Source organism: Elephas maximus, chromosome 3, assembly GCF_024166365.1.
Source record: "Elephas maximus indicus isolate mEleMax1 chromosome 3, mEleMax1 primary haplotype, whole genome shotgun sequence".
NCBI lineage: Eukaryota > Metazoa > Chordata > Mammalia > Proboscidea > Elephantidae > Elephas > Elephas maximus.
Genome location: NC_064821.1, coordinates 95,024,209 through 95,046,322, shown reverse-complemented (window position 1 = coordinate 95,046,322; position 22,114 = coordinate 95,024,209). Strand labels below are relative to the sequence as shown.

General features: G+C 43.0%; 1 protein-coding gene across 2 annotated transcripts in view; it reads left to right on the top strand.

The window, feature by feature from the left end:
• RAB3B (RAB3B, member RAS oncogene family) overlaps positions 1-22,114 on the top strand; it is an 89,716-nt gene that overhangs the window by 50,665 nt on the left and 16,937 nt on the right. For both annotated transcript variants that reach the window (XM_049875193.1, XM_049875192.1), the window contains exons 3-4: positions 15,567-15,685; positions 18,743-18,867. In XM_049875193.1, the coding sequence (XP_049731150.1) occupies positions 15,567-15,685; positions 18,743-18,867 (244 nt within the window). The remainder of the gene's footprint in view (positions 1-15,566; positions 15,686-18,742; positions 18,868-22,114) is intronic.

The window sequence follows — 22,114 nt, the reverse complement described above, 5'->3', positions numbered from 1 at the left end:
GGGGTGATTGGGGCAGGCACAGGTGTCTGGCAGCAGTAGGGGGTTATGTGCTGAGCAAGGTAGGGAACTATGGCTGCTGCTGAGTGCCTGGGTAGAAGGCATATCCCTATTCCCTAGAGCATGTAGATGGATGGGTTTTGCATCCAGGCTTTGGGTGCTGAATGTTGTTGGCCGTAAGGACTAGGAGGCACCACTTATTCTTAGACCCCTGTCTTGGGTGGCTAGGTGGAGTGGGTGGAGCCACCAGTCTTCAGGCCTCTGATGTGGGTAGGTAAGGACCCTGCTTAATGGAAAGGCAGTGTCAAATGTCATGAATCTGCCACTCCCCCTTAGCTGTTGCAGTTGAAAATGGGCTTCAGGTATGTATCCTGTAGTAATATGCTAATGAGGGCCTACGCTGTTGAAATGGGCCCATAGGGTCTAGGCAGGGGTGAAAGGCATTCAAGGTCTATGGACCCCTTTTGTCTGTGCATAAGCAAGGGGACTGTACCTGCTCTAAGGTCCTGGTTTAGGGGAGCTGGAAAATTATTTTTTCCTGTTTGTTATTTGTGTGTTAATTTTTTCCCTCTCCAAAGTCAGGAGAATAGCTCAGGGCATGTGACAGATCCCCCTTCTGGCCCAGAGGATGCAGCAATCGCTGAAACCAGACTGAGACCAGAGCAGAGTGAGGGGGTGGTGGGTAAATGGGAGAGGGGTACTTCCCAGGAAAGAAAGCTTTTTTTTTTTTTTTAATTTATTGTGCTTTAAGCGAAAGTTTATAAATCAAGTTAGTCTCTCGTACAAAAACTTATACACTTCTTGCTATGTATTCCTAGCTGCTGTCCCCCTAATGAGGTATCACATTTCTCCTCTCCACCCTGTATTCCCCATGTCCTTTTAGCCAGCTCCTGTCCGCCTCTGCCTTCTCATCTCATCTCCAGACAGGAGTTGCTCATATAATCTCATGTGTCTACTTGAGCCAAGAAGCTCACTCTGAGGGAAGGGTTTTTTTTGATCCCACATGGTCGGTTAGACACTTGCACTTAACTTTCTCAGATCTAGCGCTCCTTTCCCCTGGTTCCGCAGGCTTGAGCAGACTCTCTGCCACTCGGTTTCTCCTGGTGTGAAAAATGCAACCCGAGCCCTACTGCTTGCCTCAGCCCATGCATGCCAGCCAATCCAGCCTGCAGGGTGCCAGCCAGGTCAGGTCTGGGAAATCCCCGCTGCTTCTGAACTACCTCTCCCTTCCCATGCCACTCAGTCCAACTCCTCAACTTTGTCTTTGAGGTTCAGGGCTCCTAGATTGTAATGTATAATGGATTCACTTGTTTTTTTCAGGTCTTTGTTGTAAGAGGGACCACAAGAAGCGTCTTACTACACTTCCATCTTGGTCCTGGCTGATTTAGCTTTCCTTCATTTTTAATAATGAAGTATTTGCTTATTTAAAAATTATTTTGAAAGTACAGCCAAGCATAAAGAGGAAAGTATTGTTAACATTTTGGTTGGTTTCTTTCCAGTTTCTTTTTTATGAAATTTTGAACATAGTTAAGGTCATATTATATATTCAATTTTATACCCTGCCTTTGTTTTACTTAACATTATAATTAACACCGTTAGGAGTTCTGGTGGCACAGTGGTTAAAGTCATTGACTGCTCACTGAAAGGTTGACAGTTCAAAACCACCAGGGACTCTTTGGGAGAAAGATATGGCAGTCTGCTTCTGTAAAGACTACAGCCTTGGAAACCCTATGTGGTCGCTATGAGTTGGAATCAACTTGATGGCAGTGGATTTTTAACACTGTTAGAAAATCTTTAAGGCTGTTCACAGTGACTTCATTGTCTACAAGGAGGATGTAGCATATCTATTCATTAATTCAGCAATATTTGTTGTACCTGTAGTGTGTCAGTCACCCTGAACAGTGGTAAAAGAACGAGGCACAATCTCAGGCTTCTCAAAGCTTAGTTTTTCCCCATTGTTTGAGCATTTAACCAGTTTCCAGTTTGGGGCTGTTATGAATAAGATTGTAGTGATCATCTTTGTGTGTAAAATTTTTCTTAGGTTTCAGATTATTGTCTTTAGACTGATTTTCAGTAGTTAAATTCCTATTCTACTCTACTTTTGCCTGGATTCAATATTATTTTAGTTTTATTTTAGCTAATCCAATAAGTAAGAAGTGGTATCTCATCATTTCAAATTGCATTTCTCTGATTATTTACTGAACAGCCATATATTTATTAACTATTTGTTTCCTGTGAATTGTCCCTTCGAAGAGTCCTATTTTTATCACCTGCAATTTCTCAGTATAAGACCTGGCCCCCTTCATTTCCTTTTACTTGCTGTATCCTGAGGATGTATTAAGTGTAATCTTGTTCCAAGCTTCTTTTTTCCTCCTAGCCCTCTCGCACCTCACTTCTCCTGCTAACTCTTCCTGTCTTGAAGGGCAGTTGGGTGAGTCACATAAAGGGTTCAGCAGGTGGCAAATTAAGTGAATTCCCCAGAGAGACTTCTCAGAATGCTGTGAATGGTGCTGATGTCAATTTGGAGGAGAAAAGAGTGAAGAGGAAATGGTTTGGCAACTCTGGTGCTAAATTTGTCCATGCCAAAGCACCGGGGTGTTATGGATGATGGTTCATTCAGCAAACCTCTTTAAAATACCTGCTCTGTGCCCAGATCTGTGCGGAGTACTAATGAGGGCTTATTAGCTGGAGAAAATGCAAATGAAGTAGGTCATAATTAATAGTCAAATGTGTATACATTGGAGGGATTTAGAGTAAGTGGAGATGTTCAGCAGACAGTTGGAAATGTCTACATGAAACTTGGAAGTGAAGAGTCCAGGGGAGGGCAAGGAGCCAGTGTAGGACACAGAGCAGGAGGGAGCAGGCAGAGATGAAGGGAGAGAACCGACAGAGTGAGGTTTTACAGAGGCCAGGGAAGGAGGGAGTTTCAAGAAGAGGGGTGCATATTTGGGGAATGTCATCTTTGTTGTTTAGGGCAACAGAAAGGTCATACTATCTACTCTTCTTTCATTCATTCAATCCTTTGTTTATTCAATATTTTTGGAACGCCTGCCAGGTACCAGGCGTTACTCTAGACACTAAGGGTACAGAAGTGAAAGACACAGGCCCTACCCCACAGTCTAAATGAGAAGATATACATGGGAGTGGAAACAAAACCCTGATATAGGTGCTATGATCCATTCATTCGAAAAATATTTATTGCACAACTCAAAGAATGTAATCAGTGTCACAGAATTGCACATGTAGAAACCGTTCAATTGGTGCATGTTCTGCTGTGTATATTCTCAACAACAAAAAATAAAATAAAAATATAAAAAAGATTTATTGAGTATCTAAGATGTTGCCAGATGACCCTGAGTGTCATTGAAATGTAGTCCTATTGTCACCGAACCCAGGAAGGTTGGTCCTGCCAATAATCTGGACACTGGTCTTTGAGAAAGTAACTTTATTGCAATGCACAGAGCAAGGAACTGGGAAGAAGTTCCTCAGATCGACTGCCCAAGCTATGGGGAAGCAGGGCTTCTATGTGATTTGGGTGCCAAGATGGCGGCCACACAGGCATACTAAAAAAAAAATTTTTTTTTTTTTTTTTTTTTTTTTTTGCAGAGGGAAAATTCTAGGAGGAGGCCAGGAAACAAAGTGTTGTGCTTCTTGTTGGACCTCTTGCTTTGGAGTAGGGTCTGGGTGATGATTTTTCTTCTGATTCATTCCACCAGTTGCTGCGTCCTCTGTTGGAGTCAATTACTGGTCACAGCTGGCCCCTCTGCACATGTGGGATGGGCCAATCTGGCTTGGGCTAGTTTAAGGACTAATGGAAATTTACTGGAGTTTGTAGGGTCAGGTTACACTGTGACCGGCTTGGAGTAAAATGCAGTGCATATGTTTTAGTGGAAATTAATAATTATCTGTGAGGGGTTTTGAGAGCTTTGTATGAGAGACCAATGCCAAAAATAAAAATCAGGGCACTCATATCTCTGGGCCTTGGTTTCTCATCTGTAAAAGGAAGGAACCGGCCTTCTGTGTACCTATTATAGAATTTATCACCGGTGTGGTAACTTCCCAACTAGACTGTGAGTGTTCTGAGGGCAGGGGTCACGTGTTCTAGCTCTAATATTCTGTGCTCTGTTATTGCTCAAATAAAGTCCCAAGTACCTTCTGTGGAAGCCCAGAAGGAAGGATGGTGAATTTTTATTTTGGGTCCCTCAGGACTTCCCAGAATAGGTGCTCTTTGACCTGAACCTCAAATATTAGGTAAGATTACAGAGGGCAGGGGAGTGCTTTGTAATCCTCAGTTCTGGATTCTAGTGACCCCTTTCCTGTCGTCTGCCCTAAAGTACCTACCAGTACTTGTGTTCTTGGACTTCAGCTTTATCACTCATAAATCAGTAGTGACAATAATGTATGATGTGCTGGAGAGAACACTGAATGTGAAGTCAGAATATTTGAGTTTGAGACCAGCCAAAAAGTAAGTAGCTGTGTGATCTTGAGAAAGTCACTTCACCTCTCTGGGCTTCAGTTTCTCTATTTGTAAAATAAAGGGGTTGAACTGGATGAGCTCCAAGATTGATTTCTTCTGGCTCTAAAAAGTCTGTGTTACAGGATCGTTGTTAGGACCCAATGAGATTATAGAAACAAAAGTGCTTTGTAAACTTTAGGGTGATCTATTAACCGTTAACCCATTGCTGTGGCGTCTACTCCAGCTTGCAGTGATCCCGACGTGTGTCAGAGTAGAACTGAGCTCCAGTAGGGTTTTCAACGGTGGATTCTTCCGATGTAGATCACCAGGACTTTCTTCCAAGAGCCTCTGGCCTTTGGGTTAGCAGCCAAGCACGTGAACCATTTGCATCACCAAGGGATTCCTAGACTGATCTATGTGATTATGGTGTGCCATCAAGATAATTCTGACTCATAGCCACCCTACAGGACAGAGTAGAACTGTCCCATAGGGTTTCCTAAGCCCTGTTAGCATGAGGGTTAAGCACTCCACTGCTAACGGAAAGGTTGATGGCTCATTCAGACCCACCCAGCAGCTCTGTGGGAGAAAGACCCAGTGACGTACCCTTGTAAAGATTACAGCTGAGAAAACCCTATGGGGAAGTTCTACTCTGTCCCGTGGTGTCGCTACGAGTCAAAATCAACTCCACGGAGCCTAACCACAACAATCTTTATAGAAGCAGATTGCCAGATCTTTCCTCCGCGGAGCCACTGGGTGGACTTAAATTGTTGACTTTACAGGTTAGCAGCTGAGCGCTTAACCATTGTGCCACCACTGTGCTCCTATAGTGTGGTCTATACTGCTGAGGACAGATGGGTGTTAACATCAAGCCAGCTCTAGAGGACGACTCCTGCAACTCCACAGTCTTCGGCTTCTCCCAGGCTCCAGGGAACTGCCCTGAAAAGCTCTTTTGCTCTCTCCTTCAAGTTTCCTCCCGCTACAATGGCATGTAAGGCCTTGGCTCCCAGCTGCATCCAGACACAGGGCTTGGAGTCTGGCAGCTGTGGGTTGGAGGATGGGGCTCCAGGAGAGCCAGCCAGGAAACTGGGACTGTCTTCCTGATGCTCACCTTCACCTCCCCCCCCCCACCCCGGAGGGGCAGGAATTGAAAGGCGAAGAGAGTGAATATGCAACAGGGAAGTTTGCAGGGATGGGGATAGCCTCTCACTAGTTGTGTGACCTCTCAAATTCTGTCACTGCTCTGGGGCCTCCCTCTCTTTGACTATGACATGGGAAGAGACAGGAAAGTGAGGTGGTATGTGTGATGTCACAGACTCCATTCCAACCAATCCTAAGGTTCTAAATGAGTTTTTTCTACTCAGTACATGGTCAGCCCTTGAGTTTAATTCACCAGCATTCTTTTTTTTTTTTTTAAATAAATTTTTATTGTGCTTTAAGTGAAAGTTTACAAATCAAGTCAGTCTCACACAAAAACCCATACACAACTTGCCACATACTCCCAATTACTTTCCCCTCCATGAGACAGCCCGCTCCCTCCTTCTATTTTCTCTTTTCGTGACCATTTTGCCAGCTTCAAAGCCCCTCTACCCTCGCATCTCCCCTCCAGGCAGGAGATGCCAACATTGTCTCAAGTGTCCACCTGAACCAAGTAGCTCACGCCTCACCAACAACCCTCTCCAACCCACTGTCCAGTCCAATCCATGTCTGACAAGCTTCACCAGCATTCTTATTAAGTGCCTACTATGTGCCAAGTGGAGTCCCTGGGTGGTACAAAAAGCTAATGTGCTCAGCTGCTAACTGAAAGGACAGAGGTTCCAGTCTACCCAGAGGCACCTCAGAAGAAAGGCCTGGCAATCTACTTCTGAAGAATCAGCCATTAAAAGCCCTATGGAGCACAGTTCTACTTAGACACACAGAGTGGCCATGAGTCAGAGTTAACTCACCAGCAACTGTTTTTTTTATGTGCCAGCTGCTATGAGACAGGAGGAACTAGAAGAGAAACCTGTACCAGATCCTGAAAGGTCTCTATGCTTGCCGAGAAGCTTGGGCTAGATCCCATGGGCTGTGTGAAGCCAGGAAAGGAATTTAGACTGAGAGGTGATGATGAGATTTGGATTTTAGAAAGACCCGTCTGACATTCATTGTGTTCTGTCCAAAATGTTGCAGGTACCTAATTAATCGATCATTTCAAAAAGTATGTACTAACACATACTCGCATGTGCCAGGTGCTGTGCCAGGCGCTGGAGATACAATAGTAAGCAAAAGCAGACATTTTATTTTTGTAGCACTTGCAGTTTGGCAAGGGGAAACAGACCTTAACCAAATAACTACACAAATAAATACAAAATTGCAGAGGAGAAGGACATGGAGTATATAATTGGAAGATTTGACTTTGCCAGGATGGTAAGGGATGCTTCTCTGCTGGGCTGAGATCTGAAGGAAGAAGAGTGCTGCCTTAAGGAAAGCCACTAGAAAGTTCCATGGAAAATGAATCTCTCCTGCTTCAGAACTCCCATATGCAATACATGTTTATTTTATTGAGTTCAGACACTGTGGACCATAGCTTATTCATCTGTTTATCTTTAGGGCCTAGTCAAAGCTTGGCACAGAATCAGTGCCCAGTGAAGATTTGAAAGGAAAAAATGAAAAGAAAAGCCCTTTAGGCACTTTAGATGTTTGAAGATAGCAGTACAAGAATAGGACATCTGCTTTTGCTTAATATTGTATCTCCAGTGCCTGGCACAGCACCTGGCATATGGGGCAGGGGCAGTGTCAATAGCAGTACTATTCCCCCCAGGGATAAACACCCTCCTTCTTTCAGTTGTTCTTCCCATGATAGGGTTTCTAGTTTCCTTCACTGTTTGGTCATCATACGAACTGTCAAAGTCCCTGGGACAGGTGATCTAACGTACCTAGAGATGTAGTCTTTTGAAAAGAGCACTGGTCTCTTGGAGACAGAGACTCTTGGTTTTACTTAAGCTCCATTTCATAACTCACCATCCTTCACCTCTTCATGCCTCAGTTGTCCCTCTTGTGGAGTGGACATTTTAGTACTTCTCTCACAGGGTTACTCTAGGAATTAACTGAGACAATAAGACGAAACTTTGTAAACCTCAAGAGTTAAACAAATATAAGGATTTAAATATTTAGAGGACTGCCACGTGAGTGAAGAATTAAATTTATTCTTTGTGTCTCCAGAGAACAGAATTAAATTGCTGTCTAGAAACTACTGCATGCAGATTTCAGCTCAACAGAAGGAAGAAATGTTCTAATAATCAGAGCTGTCCATCAGTGGAGTGACTGCCTTGTGAGGTGGTGGGCACCCAACATTGGAAATGCTCAACAATACTGCAGTATATTGCAGAAGGAATTCTATTGTGAGTGAGAGGTTGGAATGAATGACTTCTAAGGTTTCCTTTGATCTTTAAAATTCAACAATTTGCTGGTCAAAACAAGTGAAGGAGCTGGGAGAGGGCATACATGGAAGAGAGAATAGCACGGATGAATGAAGGAATGTGGTATGCATGGGCAATCATGAGGAAACTCCAGAAGGAAATGAAGGGTCTATGTTGGATTAATGATTGGATGGAAGATAGAGAAGGGTAATTAATATTGGCTGAGCACCTCCTCTGTACCAGATACTTAAATGTGATTTTATTTAAGTCTTGTGGGTGATTTCTGGCCCTACCCTCTGATGCAGGTAAGATGGTTGGCTGCTAGCAGTCTCTAGACATGGTTGGAGGACATCCTGTCTGGGAGCCTGCAGAGGGGGCAGGGTTCTGTCCTTGGGTGGGGACGAGGAAAGGGGGATGAAGAATAGACAGTCTGGTTGGGCTGTAGGCTAAATTGAAAGTATGCAGACTTTGGTCAACAGATAGGATTTGAATTCTAGCTCTGCCACATTACAGCTTGTAATTCTAGCAATTTATTTAACCTCTGTGACCCTCAGGTTAATTCATATATAAAACGAGGACTCAAGCTTGTCTTGCTTCGTGCTGATATAATAGTTAAGACATGTAAAAATTAGGAGAAATAACGTAGAGTCAAGGGTGTCCTGGAAAGAGCATAGGCTTTGGAATCAGACAGAGCCAGGTCTGAATCTCAGTCTGCCATGAACTTGCTGTAAGATTTTAGGCAATTTATTTACCTTTTCCTCATCTGTCAATCGAGATAATACTACAGAAAGCTGTTTTGAAAATTAAATAAGAAAAGTGCTTAGCATAATGCCTGACACATAAGTGTTCAGCTAGCAATTTCATTTTGTTACTATAAGTAGTAAATGAGATCCCATATATAAAACCAAACCAAACCCACACCATTGGTCGAGTCTGACTCATAGTGACCCCATAGGACAGAGTAGAACTGCCCCATAGGGTTTCTAAGGAGTGCCTGGTAGATTCGAATTGCCAACCTTTTGGTTAGCAGCCATAGCTCTTAACCACCATGGCACCAGGGTTTCCCCATACATAAAGCACTTATCAAAGGACCTGGCATGTAGTAGGTGCCCATGTGTCTGATTGCCCCCCTGACAGGGCTGCTGGAGATCAGGGCAGTGACTTACTCACTGTAGAGTCTACTCTCTGCGTAATGCTTTGCCCTTAAAAGAGCTCATTGGATGTCCGTTGCTTAGAAATGAATTGATTGCCCTTGATGACATGGGCTCCTCCTTTAAGTGGCCAATGAGTCATGCCTCTTTCTCCTCCTTCCTGTCTCCTCTCGAGTTCTATTTCTGACTCTCATCAGCAGGAGGGGATCAATGTTTGTCAATGTGATTTTTAAAAATTAAAGATATATAGAGAGGGAGGCTGAGGAGGGATTCTCTGGGCTGCTTTCCATAGCAAGAGCTGAACTGTTGTTTCCAACCTTGCTTTTCTCTAAGTGAAATAACAGTACCAACAATATCAACAGAAATAGCAGCAACCATAAACATTGTTGAGTACCTACCATGTGCCGGGCACTCTGCCAGGCTCTACCCATATGTTATCTCTAATCCTCCCAAAACCTCTTCAAGGTTGGTGTTATTAACACCACTTCACATACGAGGAAACTAAGGCTTAGAAAAGTAATAACAATGAGAAATATTCCTATTTTTGAGCATCTGTTATGAGCCAGGCATTTAAAATACATTTTTATTTAATTATAAAAATCAGAATTAAAAAAAATTATTTGTTGCTTATTTTTGTTGTTGAAAATATACACAGCAGAATGTACACCAATTCAACAATTTCTGCATGTAAATTCAGTGACATTGATTACATTCTTCGAGGTGGGCAACCATTTTAATTCTCCTTTTTTCCGAGTTGTTCCTCCCCCATTAACATAAACTCATTACTCCCTGAGCTTCCTATCTAACCTTCAAGTGCCTGTTGTCAATTTGATCCCATATAGATATTCTTGAAAAGAGCACAAGCCTCAAGGCAGACATTCTTACTAATTAAGCTAAGCTGTTGTTTGGTTTAAAGAAGGCTTCAGGGGATGTTTTTGGTTTAAGGTTTAAAGATTATCTCAGGGTAATAGTTTCAGGGCTTCATCCAGCCTCAGCGGCTCCAGAAAGTCTAGTTCCATGAGAGTTTGAAATTCTGTTCAGCAAAAAACCGGCATTATTATTTCTATTCCAGAGGTGAAGAAACTGAGCCTCAGAGAGGTGAAATAACTAAGCTGTCCAAATACACAGCTGATGAGTGGCAGAGTTTGGAGTCAGACCAAGGCTGGCTCAACTGATCCTCAACAGACCTTGGGGAGCTGGCCTTCTTCCTAGGGCTGACTCTGGAAGTAAAAAATAATGGCCAATGCCTGTATGGTGCTTACTGTGGACCTGGAACTGTTTCAAGCATTTTACATGTAATAACTTTTCACAACTCTATGAGGCAGATCCTGTCAGTATTTCCCATTTTATAGATGAAGAAACTAGGGCTCAAAAAGGTAAATTGCTCAAGGTCATTGTACTAGTTATCTATTGCTACATAAAAAATTACACCCCATAACTTAGAGGCTTAAAAGAATAAACATTTATTATCTCATATTTCCTGTGGGTCAGGAATTCGGGCATGGCTTAGCTGGGTCCTCTGACTCAGGGTGTCTCCCCAGACTATCAAGGTGTGGGCCAGGGCTGCAGCCATCTCAAGGTTTGACTGGGCAGGGATAGGGGCGGGGGCAGAGGGGATCTGCTACCAAGCTCACTTATATGGTTGTTGGCAGGATTCAGTTGCTCACTGGCTTTTGGCTAGAGACATCAGTTCCTTGCCACACAGGCATCTCCAAAACAAAACAAACAAACAAAAAAACAAACCCGTTGCCATTGAGTCGATTCTGACTCATAGCAACCCTATAAGACAGGGTAGAACCGTCCCATAGAGTTTCCAAGGAGCACCCGGTAGATGCTAACTGCCGACCTTTATGGTTAGCAGCTGTAGCACTTAACTATTAGGCCACCAGGGTTTCCGGGCATCTCCATAGGGCGGCTCACAATATGGCTATGGCCTTCCAACAGAGCAAGCAAAAGAGGGGGCAAGAGAGCGTGCCTGTGACAAAAACCAAAGGCTTTTTGTAACCTAATCTCAGAAGTGACATCCCATTATTTTTGCTGTATTCCACTGTATTTTGCTGTGTTTGTTAGAAATGTATTCTACTGTATTTGTTATAAATGAATTACTAGGCCCAGCCCATACTGAAGGGAAGGGATTATACAAGAATATGAATACCAGGAGGTGGGGGATCATCGAGAGTCATTTGAGAGGCTGCCTAGGAGTCCCTGGGTGTTGAAATGGTTAATGTTCTTGGTTGCTAGCTGAAAGGATGGCAGTTCAAATTTACCCAGAGGCACCTTGGAATAAAGGCCTGGCAATCTACTTCTAAAAAACTAGCCATTGAAAACCGTATGGAGCACAGTTCTCTGACATACATGGGGTCAACATGAGTTGGAATCGACTCAAAGATCAACTGGTAAACCATAGTCAAGTAGCTATTAAGTGGTAGACCAGGGATTCCCACCCAGTAGTCTGACTCCAGAGACCACGCTTTTAAGCTCAAAACTATATAGCCTTTTCATTTAACAAGCAGTGATTGAATTCCTATGTGTGTACAGCCCTGTGCTAGGTACTGGTAGTACAGAGATGAGACTGACTCCTTGTCCAAGTCCATTTATGATTCCATAACAGGATTTCCAATTAGTTGGTTGTCATTTGGACGTTCTTTCTGTGGGTGACAGGACTCCTTTGTCAAAGAACCAGTCAGTCGCTAGGTAGGGGTGGGGGACTGAGGAGTGAGAAAACCTGAGACCTGGTAGCTGAGACCACAAGTCTGGAAAAGTGACTTAATTCTAAATCCTACAGGAGAGGAAATGCCCATCCATCAGTTTGTTGTACTGTGGTGGCTTGTCTGTTGCTATAATGCTGGAGGCTATGCTACTGGTATTTCAAATACCAGCAGGGCCACCCATGGTGGACAGGTTTCAGCAAAGCTTCCAAACTAAGACAGACTAGAAAGGAAGGCCTGGTGATCTACTTCTGAAAATTAGCTAATGAAAACCCTATGGATCTCAACAGAATATTGTCCAATATAGTGCTGGGAGATGAGCCCCTTATGTTAGAAGGCACTACACAATGGCAGCAACAATGGACTCAAACATGGCAAGGGTCATGAAGATGGTACCGGACCAACAATGTTTTCTTCTGTTGTACATGGGGTCACCATGAGTTGGAGCTGACTTAATGGCAACTAACAGCATAGAATAGGAAGGGACTGAGCCTGCCAGATTAGTAGAAGTCGTGTATGTGGAGATGGCTTTCAGGAGCTCAAGAAGCAGAGGCAAGGACATGGGAGAGGTGGATCAAATGGTTTTGTAACCTGCTGCAGTGTTTCATAGGCAGGTGCTTGTATGCACGTACACACACACACACAACTTTTGTGGCTACAGCAGACAGTAAATACTTCTCTCACTAGCCTGAAGTAATGCCTAAGATTCCCAGTGTTAGATATTCACTTCTTCACTCATTCATTTCTCTATTCACTCATAAGTTGGAGAAAATTGCATTTGCCAGAAGTCTTAGGGAAGAATGTTGTATGTGATTAGAAGAAATATTTTAATAAGCTGTTTGATTTGGGGGGTGAGACCCCCCCAAAGGCCATGTTTAACTAATGGGGAACAGTAATTCATTTGCTCTCCAAGAAGGATGGGTGTGTTAATGGAGGTTTGGTTTTGCTGAGTAAGGTTGTACAAGTCTGGGCCAGAGCTGAAGGGCTGAGGTTGTGGAGAAGCTGAGCCCTGCCGGAAGCATGACTATCATCTTTGGTTTCTCACCTCTTCATGCCCTGTAATTTCACCTCTTCAATACTTCTTGAATCTGTTTGTACTCCGTCCCCATTGCTACCTCTCTAGTTCACATCCTTAATGGGTCTTACCTGAACCACTGTAAGGCTGTCTTAACCAGCCACCCTGCTTCCCATCTCTTCTCCCTCTGGTCCATTCTCCACGTCACAGCCAGAGTGATCTTTCTACTGCTCACATCTGATCCTATTAATCCCCTGTCTCAAAATCTGTAATCCTGAAAGATAAAATCCAAACTCCATAGTATGGCATTCAAAGTTCTTTCTAGCTTCCTGACCTCCCCATTTCTCATTTCCCACCATTCCTTGAGTTCTTCTGGAGTACTCACTGGCAAAAACTGTTTCTTCTGCCAAAATACCTTTCCTTCACTTCCCTGCTTGGAATACTCTTCTTTAGAAAAGCCCCTCTCACTCTCCTTATATTGCCCAATAAGTATGTCTTCAGTTGCTGCTCCTGGGGTCAGTGCAGACTCTACCTGTGGGAACCATTATGATGTCTACCACACATTTCTGGTCCTCCTCCTAGGCTATTATAGGATTGTACTTCCTTGCTCCTTGGAAATTGAGTGTGGGCATACAACTTACTTTGTCCAGTGAAATAGGAATAGTGGATGTTTGAAGAGCCAACACATGACTCACACACTCTTTCCCTCTGGTGGCTGCTCTGTCGGTCTTTATTCTGGAATAAGGAAGACCAAAAGCAGGGTACCCAGCCAACCCTTAACGGATATGTAGCAATAGTGAAAAATAAAACCCTGTTGTTTAAGCTGCTGAATTTTCGGGATTGCTTGTTACTGTATAAATCAGCCTACCCCAGCTAATTGATACACAACCTCTTCTCTGATATCTTCCTTAACTATCCCCAAATCGCCATGTTTGTACCTTACCTGAACATGTGTGACACATTTTTTCCATGCTATTTATCTGGCAATAATGATATATTGCCCCCTATTGCTAATTATAAATTCACGGGTATGTCTTAGCCAGCTATACAACTCTACTGAGGCTTCCCGAGGGCAGAGATGGCACTCATTCTATTTTATATCACACAAAGTATACTTTGTGGTTAAGGCAGGGTAGTGTAATGGGTATAAGAGTCAGACAGACTTATTTTGAATCCCAATTCTGACACTTATTGGACAACCTCTCTGAACTTCAGTTTCCTCAACTGTAGTAATATACACAGGGTGTTTCTTTGAGGATAGCAGGTACAATGTATATATAAATAATGGCATGTTATAATTATTACTCTTTTCATTATTTTTATTATCATTTTAGATGGTGTTCAGTAAACGCTTGTGGATAAATCGTTCACTGATTTAGGTGTAGTGATGTGTGCATTGGATTTGGAAGTAAAAGTCCTGGATTTAGGGCGGAGCTTTAGTCGCCAGCTTTGTAACCTTGGGAAAGTCACTTACCCTCTCTACATTTCTGTATTCTCAACTGTAAATGTAAATAATTATGACCTACCTAAGAGGGATTTAAAAACTTAAATGAGATAATGCTTGACAAAATGTTTTACATGTGCTCAAACATCGTACGTTCTAACACTGTAACGATACAGAGAAGATTGGCTGGTCCCTCATGTAAGCACTGTGTGGATGTTTGTGAAACACCCAATGTGCTCTAACACCACTTTGCTGTTGGCCTTGTCTTTGCTTGATTACTTACATGTTTGTCTTTCCAATTAGACTGAGCTGCTTGAGATCAAGAATTGTCTTAGTCTTCTTTTTTTTGGTAAAATGTTTATTTCTTCTTACATGAAAGTAATACATGTTTGAGTCCCTGGGTGGTGCTAACGGTTAAGCACTTGACTACTAGCAGAAAGGATGGTGGTTTGAACCCACACAGAGGCACCTCGGAAGACAGGCCTGGCAATCTGCTTCTGAAAGGTCATAGTCTTGAAAACCCTGTGGAGCAGCTCTACTCTGCATGCATGGGGTCGCCATGACTCAGAACCAACTCGACAGCAAAAACAACAACAACAATACACTTTTATGTGGAGAATATAAGAACACATGAAGAGAATAAAAATCCCAGTAACTCTTGTCTTTCATAGGAGTATTAACCATTTGATGAGTTTCTTTCAGTTTTCTTCTTTACATATATATTTACAAAACTGGTAGTATATCACACTTACAAACATTGTCCTGTGCCATTAATATTCTTACATAAATAAAATGTATTATAGTTGATGTATATTTACATTTTATTTAAACATATTGTACTTTTTAAAAACATTCTATTGTTATGTAAATTAATGATAATTTTTCACTGTTTAAATCTGTAACAAACGTTTTTGTGCATAGATATTTGTCTGATTTCCTATTTTCTTAAGAAAGATTTTTCAATGAAAATTTCTGGGTCGAAAAATATGGACATTTTTAACACTCATGGTAATTACTTCCAAATAGATTTCCAGAAAGGTTGAGCCAAGTTCTACTTCCTCAGGCAAGTTGTGAGGTTGCACATCTCACTGCATCTTCACCTATAATGGGAACTATTATTAAAAGTAAGGTTAAAACTTTTTAATACAATAGTTATCCATTTATATTTCTTCTATGAATTTTTCATGTCTTTTGCTCATTTTTCTGTTAGGATTTCAATTATTTTCTTATTAATTTCTATAAGGTTTTAAAGATCTTTTTATTCTAGTCATCAAGCACAATACAAGACACGTAACAGGAGCTTCTTAAGTGTGCCTTGAAATAGTAGTTAATTACCTTGGGGATTTTTAGGAGCCAAAGCTGACTTCCTAGGAGGCTGACTCTGTCCTTTTCCCTCCCAGGACACAGCTGGGCAGGAGAGGTACCGGACGATCACCACAGCCTATTACCGTGGGGCCATGGGCTTCATTCTGATGTATGACATCACCAATGAGGAGTCCTTCAATGCTGTCCAAGACTGGTATGAGACTCATTCATTAATTCATTCATCAAACTGTTCATGAAAACCTAACATGTGCTCAGCCCTGTGCTGTGTGCTAGGGAAGCCAAGATGAATCAAACATGGCTCCTGCCCACAAGGGGTTCATAAATGAGGGGAGAAGACAGTTCAGTGAGCAGGCAATAAAAAAGTCATGTGATAGGTGCAGTGATGAAGAGAGGCACCAGGGCTGTGGGAACTCAGGGGAAAAGTCTCTGACCCAGCTTGGGGAGTCAGAAAAGGTATCCTGCCATGGGTGACACATATGCTGCATGTTGTAAGATCAGTAGGAGTTAGCCAGAAGGGCAAATGGGTAAGAATGTTCCATGAAAGGAACACAGATGTGCAAAAGCAAGAAGGTAGGTGAGATGAGAGACAGGGCACAGGTTGTGAAGGATTTTGTGTGCCAGGGTAAGGAGTTGGAATTTTATTCCATAGGTGATGACGTTTGAACAGGGAACTGACAGGTTCAGATTAATATTTTAGGAAGATCATTCTGGCTACAGTGGACAGCAAATCCACATACCACTTCCCTGTAAAGTTTATCCTTAGTCTGGGCTGGCGACCAAGAGCACATACCATTTAAGTTCAAAAGCTTCAATACGCAGTGGACATCAGCATAGCATCCCAGAAGCACCACCTCTGAAACAACTTGCATCCTTCTTGCTGGGGCATTACTCACAGAGAGAAGGAAGTATGAGGGGAAGGACACATGAGAGGGAGGGGCTGGGACTCAGTGATCCTAATCAGTGGGAAGGATGAGGGGAAGAGAAGGTGAAGCATCTATGCTGTGGCCATTCTTCGGAATCAGAGAGGATGAGCAGGCCAGGAACACAGCAGCAGTGCTGCCCAGCACCACATTTGCTCCCTTTGCCCAACATCTACCCTTTGGGGACTTCCCCTCTCCCAAGGAGCAGTTTTCATGACTATATGAAGCATGGTTGGTGTCTTGGAGCCTTGAGCTGAGAGCGATCTTGCACGCTGGCTGCTGTACTCCCTTGTTTTAACCAACAGTCTAGGGTGCCATCCAAGTGTCCGTTGTTCATGGTGGTCTGTGTTCTCCTTTTTTGCCTCTTGGTCATCTTCTTCTCCCTCTTTTTCCCCCTTCCCTTTTAAAAACAACTTTCCCCCTCTACTTTCTTTCTTTCTGCTTTCTTTTCTTTTTTCTTCCTTCCCCTATTCCTCTTCTTTTTCCTCCTTTTCCCTTTCTTATTCTCTCTTCCCTCCAGTCATGCTTCTTCTACCCCTTGTTTTCTCTCCCTCTCCATTATTTCTTTTCTCTACCTACCCCACCCCCTCGGGTGATTAGCTGTTTCTTGAAGTGTCTCCACACTGCTCATTCCTTGTTGGCCTTGACCCCCTTCAATTTCTCCATCAGTCCCTGTTCATTCTGTCTCAGGAACACAGTGATTTTAACACCTGGTGACGATTTCTCCAAGAATAACCTGAGTTTGTTGCTAATCTGGGAGCTGAGAGGGGATAGGGTGGGAGGAGGGAGAAAGATGACAGAAAGAGGAGTATGAGGAGAGATGGAGATTTGGCTCCTGTTACCTCTCTTGAGGCTGATGACTGAGTTTCTATCTCTCCCAAACCCTGTCCTTTGAGTTTTTACCTCTGGGAAACTTAGTCCCAGCCTAGCCCCCATGTGCCATCTAATCCCCAGTGCCCAGCACAGGGTCTGGCTCTTGGAAGGTTCACAACAAATGATGGTTGAGTGAATTCTATCCTTTGAGGGAATGGATTCTTACCCTAGGGGAGGAGTTGGTGGTGGGACCAGCTTTAGAAGCAGGGTCTGCCATAGATCCAAGATGAGGTTAGGGTTGCCTTAGATTGAGTGTCAGTGTCAGGATAGAGTCAGATTCAACATCAGCTTCAGGATTAACCATTTGCTTGTTTGTTCATTCATCCTCCACTGACGACTCCTCTGCTCTAGGCTCTGTGTTGGCCATTGGCATCCTAGAGAAGAATAGCCCTCTCCCTACACTCTAGGAGAGACAGATAAATTCAGCCAAGTATAATAGGTGCCCTGGTAAAGGTGCAGGGGTCCAACACAGGAAATAATCACTTGTACCTGAAGTGTGGTTGGGGACAGAGTTAGATTCACTCCGGCAAAAAGATGTCTCTACAACACAGGGCCCTGTTGTTTTTTTCTCTGTTAAAATTTTACCTCTAATTTATAGAAGTAATACAGGCTCATTCTCAAAAATTTCAAAAGTACAGAGAAGTTTTTTTTTTTTAAGTCTTGTAACCATCCTATGTGCAGGAAACCAGAGCTGACATTTTAGTTTCTACATATAGTCATGATCTAAGGCCTCAGTGAAGGTTCGTGAATCATGGAGGAGGAGGGAGAGGATAAGTGGACCTGGGAAAGTTTGAGAAGGCCTCCCTCAAGGAATTGTGGGATCAGTGCTGGGCCTTGGAGGATGAGTTAGGAGTGGGGAAGGGTTTCCCAGTGTAGGCAAAGGCATAAGACATGGGAGAGCACTCAGCGAATGGGTAAGAAGGCTTGTGAGGTAGAAGAAAGGGTGATAAAGCAAAAGACATAAATGGTCTTGAACACCTATATGAAGGATCTGGACTTTATCACATTGCTAGATGAGAGCCAGAAAGGCTTTTAAGCAGGGGTATATCATGATCAGATGTATGTTTTAGAAAGAGCTCTCTGCCCAGTGAGGAGAGGGATGGGCAGACACGTTAGAGGATGACTCCGAGAAGGTGGGTGAAATGTGCAACCAGGGCTTGAGGGTCTGCATCTGTGACAACTAGTAGGGGCAGATATCTGTCTGTTTGTCCTCAGCTGAATTAATTGGTAGTAACTTGGGTGTTGCCATCTTCACAAAGACGGCACAGGACTGGGCAACATTTCATTCTGTCGTACATAAAATTGCCATGAGTTGGAGCCAACTCAAAGGCGATTAATAGCAACAACTTGGGTGTTGCTAGCCCAGAGGAGGGGAACAGCTTCTTTAATCTTCACAGGTCCCTTTCTTACCTCACAGGGTGTGATTAACACAGTTCTCTCTTTCTTTCTTTCTTTAGGGCTACTCAGATCAAGACTTACTCTTGGGACAATGCACAGGTCATCCTGGTGGGGAACAAGTGTGACATGGAAGAAGAGAGGGTTGTTCCCACTGAGAAGGGCAAGATCCTTGCAGAACAGCTTGGTATGTATATGGCATGTGTGTATGCATGTGGGTGTGCCCACATAAGCACATGGGAGTGGAGGGAAACAGAGGGAACAAGTACGTATTTGTATTTGTGACCTTAAGGGTGTGTTGTGATTATTACTATGTATATATGTGCTCTGTGTGTATTGTTTTATATTTGTATGATAAATATATAGGATTTGTACTTGTGAATTTAGGTAATTGCTTATGAAGTGTGTATTTTTTTACATTGAATGTGTAAGTAAAACTTAAATTTATGAACTCTTTTTTATCAGCTCCTTCTGCAAAGGATTTGAGGTGTCTTACGAAAACCAACATAGTGCAGCAAGAAAAAAATAAATTAGTAGGAATTGGGGCAATGGGAAAGCAAGGGTGGGAGGAAAATAATAGGAAGCTGGGGAAAGATAAAGATATATGTCCTAAGTTCCTGAAACCTGCAAGAGTTGGACCAAAAATTAACTTAGACATTTGTCTTAGCTTCTTCATGCTGCTATGACAGAAATATCCCAAGTGGGTGGCTTTAATAAACAGAAATTTATTTTCCCACAGTTTAAGAGGCTAGAAGTCCAGATTCAGGGCACTGGCTTTAGGGGAAGGCGCTCTCTGTCTGCCCTGGGGACAAAAAATTCTTACCTCAGCTTCTCTAGCCAGCCATCCTTAGAGTCCCTGGGCTTGTAGATTGGTCTGCCTCTACGTCTTGAGATAGTGTCAGCCTTCTCCTTGTGTTTGCTTTCTTCTGTGCTTAATCTGCTGTTTTATATCTCAAAAGTGGTTGGTTTAAGATACACCCTACACTGATATGACCTACAAAGAAAACCCTTTCCCAAATGGGATCACACCCACAGGAATAGTGTTAGGATTTACAACATATATTTGCGGGGAACACAATTTAATCCATAACAGTCTTCCTAACAACCATTGCAAGGAGAGAAACATAATCAGTTTACATGTTCCAGAGTGTCCTTAAGATAAAAACAAACCCATTAGTCCAGAGACGCACTGCTCTTCATTGGCAAAAGTAGAGCAGACCTTGTATGCTGAATGTCCTTAATATCAAACATTTTTACAACTCCAGCACTGAATATTTTAGGTTATTTCTTACAATATCTCTTAATTTAAAATGATGCTTCCTCACCAAATCACAACTCACAGCAAAAGCAATTTTATGAGGAAATGAAACAACGTGACTCAGGTACACGCTCAGTGATGCTGATTTTTCCAGAGTTAAAGCATCTTGATTACTGTGCTCAGCGGAAGCCCAGGTGCCTCAGATGTGTCTCAGTGGCTCCACGGCAGGACCTTACCAACCTGTTCTTTAAAAAGCAGCTTTGGCTTTATTAGCTTTATATATTGGAGTTCAATGTAAGACTACCGTAGAGACAGAGTTCCCTGGCTATCTTGTTTTTGTTTTAGCTGCCATCAAGCTGGCCCCAACTCATGGGGACCCTGTGCACAATGGAACAAGCACTGCTCAGTCCTGCGCTATTCCCTTGATCAGTTGGGGATAGGACGATTGTGATCTAGAGGGTTTTCGTTAGCTGATTTTTCGAAATAGATCACCAAGACTTTCTTCTTAGTCTGTCTCAGTTTGGAAGCTCTGCTGAAACCTGTTCAGCATCATAGCAACCCTCAAGCCTCCACTGGCAGATGGGTGGTGGCTGTGCATGAGATACATTGGCCAGGTATAGAACCTGGGTCTCCCGTGCCGAAGGCAAGAAGTCTACCACCGAACCACCAATGCCCTCACGGCTATACAAAGTTCGAAATCTATTCCTCTGGAACAATGGATAGACTGTGTAGATTTCAATCTCCCTAAGTATGAAATACAGATATTTGGGGTTATAAGGTTGGAATTGACTCAGTGGCAATGGGTTTTTTTTTTTGTTGTTGTTGTTAGCAAACTATATAATGTATGAATGTGAATTGTGTTGTACATATTGGTATTATGTGTATTCTGAGTACACGGGTGGGGGATGTCTGATTACTTCTTTCACCCACCCTGTCTTAGTCATCTAGCGCTGCTATAACAGAAATACCACAGGCAGATGGCTTTAAGGAAGAGAAGTTTATTCTCTCACAGTCTAGTAGCTAGAAGTCCAAATTCAGGGCGCTAGCTCCAGGGGAAGACTTTCTCTCTCTGTCGGCTCTGGAGGAAGGTCCTTGTCATCAGTCTTCCCTTGGTCTGGGAGCATCTCAGTGCAGGAACCTCAGATTCAAAGGACATGCTCTGCTTCCAGAGCTGCTTTCTTGGTGGTATGAGGTCCCCATGTCTCTCTGCTCTCTTCTCTCTTTTATATCTGAAAAGAGATTGGCTTAAGACAGTATCTAATCTTGTAGACCTCGTCAACATAACGGCCACTATCCACCTTATTACATCATAGTGATGGAATTTACAACACATAGGGAAATCACATTAGATGATAAAATGGTAGACAATCATAGGATCATACAAGAAAATCATTACCTAGCCAAGTTGACAGATATTTTAGGGGGACACGATTCCATCCATGACACACCCTAAAGTATTAGGGTGGGTGGCCTGGAATAGAAATTAGAAAACTGTAAGTGCTTAGTATACAGGACAGTTCATCTTGGGTCTTGCTATTCTTGTCTCATCTTTGAGGTTCTCAGGGTCTAGACAGTGCCTCCATCCATTGCCATGGACCACAGAACAGTAAACTTGTACTGAAGCCCACACTTATGATACCTCAGGGTATCTCTCTATGCCCTTGACCCATCACGCCCAGGGAGACCTCTCAGCATTGACTATGCCCCATCTCTCTGGACTGCTCTCTCCTACTCCCCATCCCTTACCCTCATCAAGCCGGCGAACCATCACTCAGCTTTCAAAACAGCTCAAGCTTCAGTCTTCTACGAAGCATTTCCCAACCCCCACAACACTTTTTTCTACATGCACCAGTCACAGCATCCATCACACATGAGTGCACTTGATTACTTGTCTGTCTCTTGAAAGCTCATTGAGGACAGGAAGTGAGTCATTTATCTTTGTATCCACACTGCCATTGCATATGGCCTGGCACTAAGTAGGCACTTAAAATTTTTGTTTTGATTAAATTTTTATTATGCCAAGTATTGGGCTACTTCATTTTATTTTAGTCCAATTATGGCTTCCTGAATACCTACTTTATGCCAGGTACTATGCTGCAAAATAGGATATCGTCCGTCCCTGGTCTGAAGAAGCTTGATCCGATGAGGCAGCAGACACAAGCAGTGGTATCCCGAC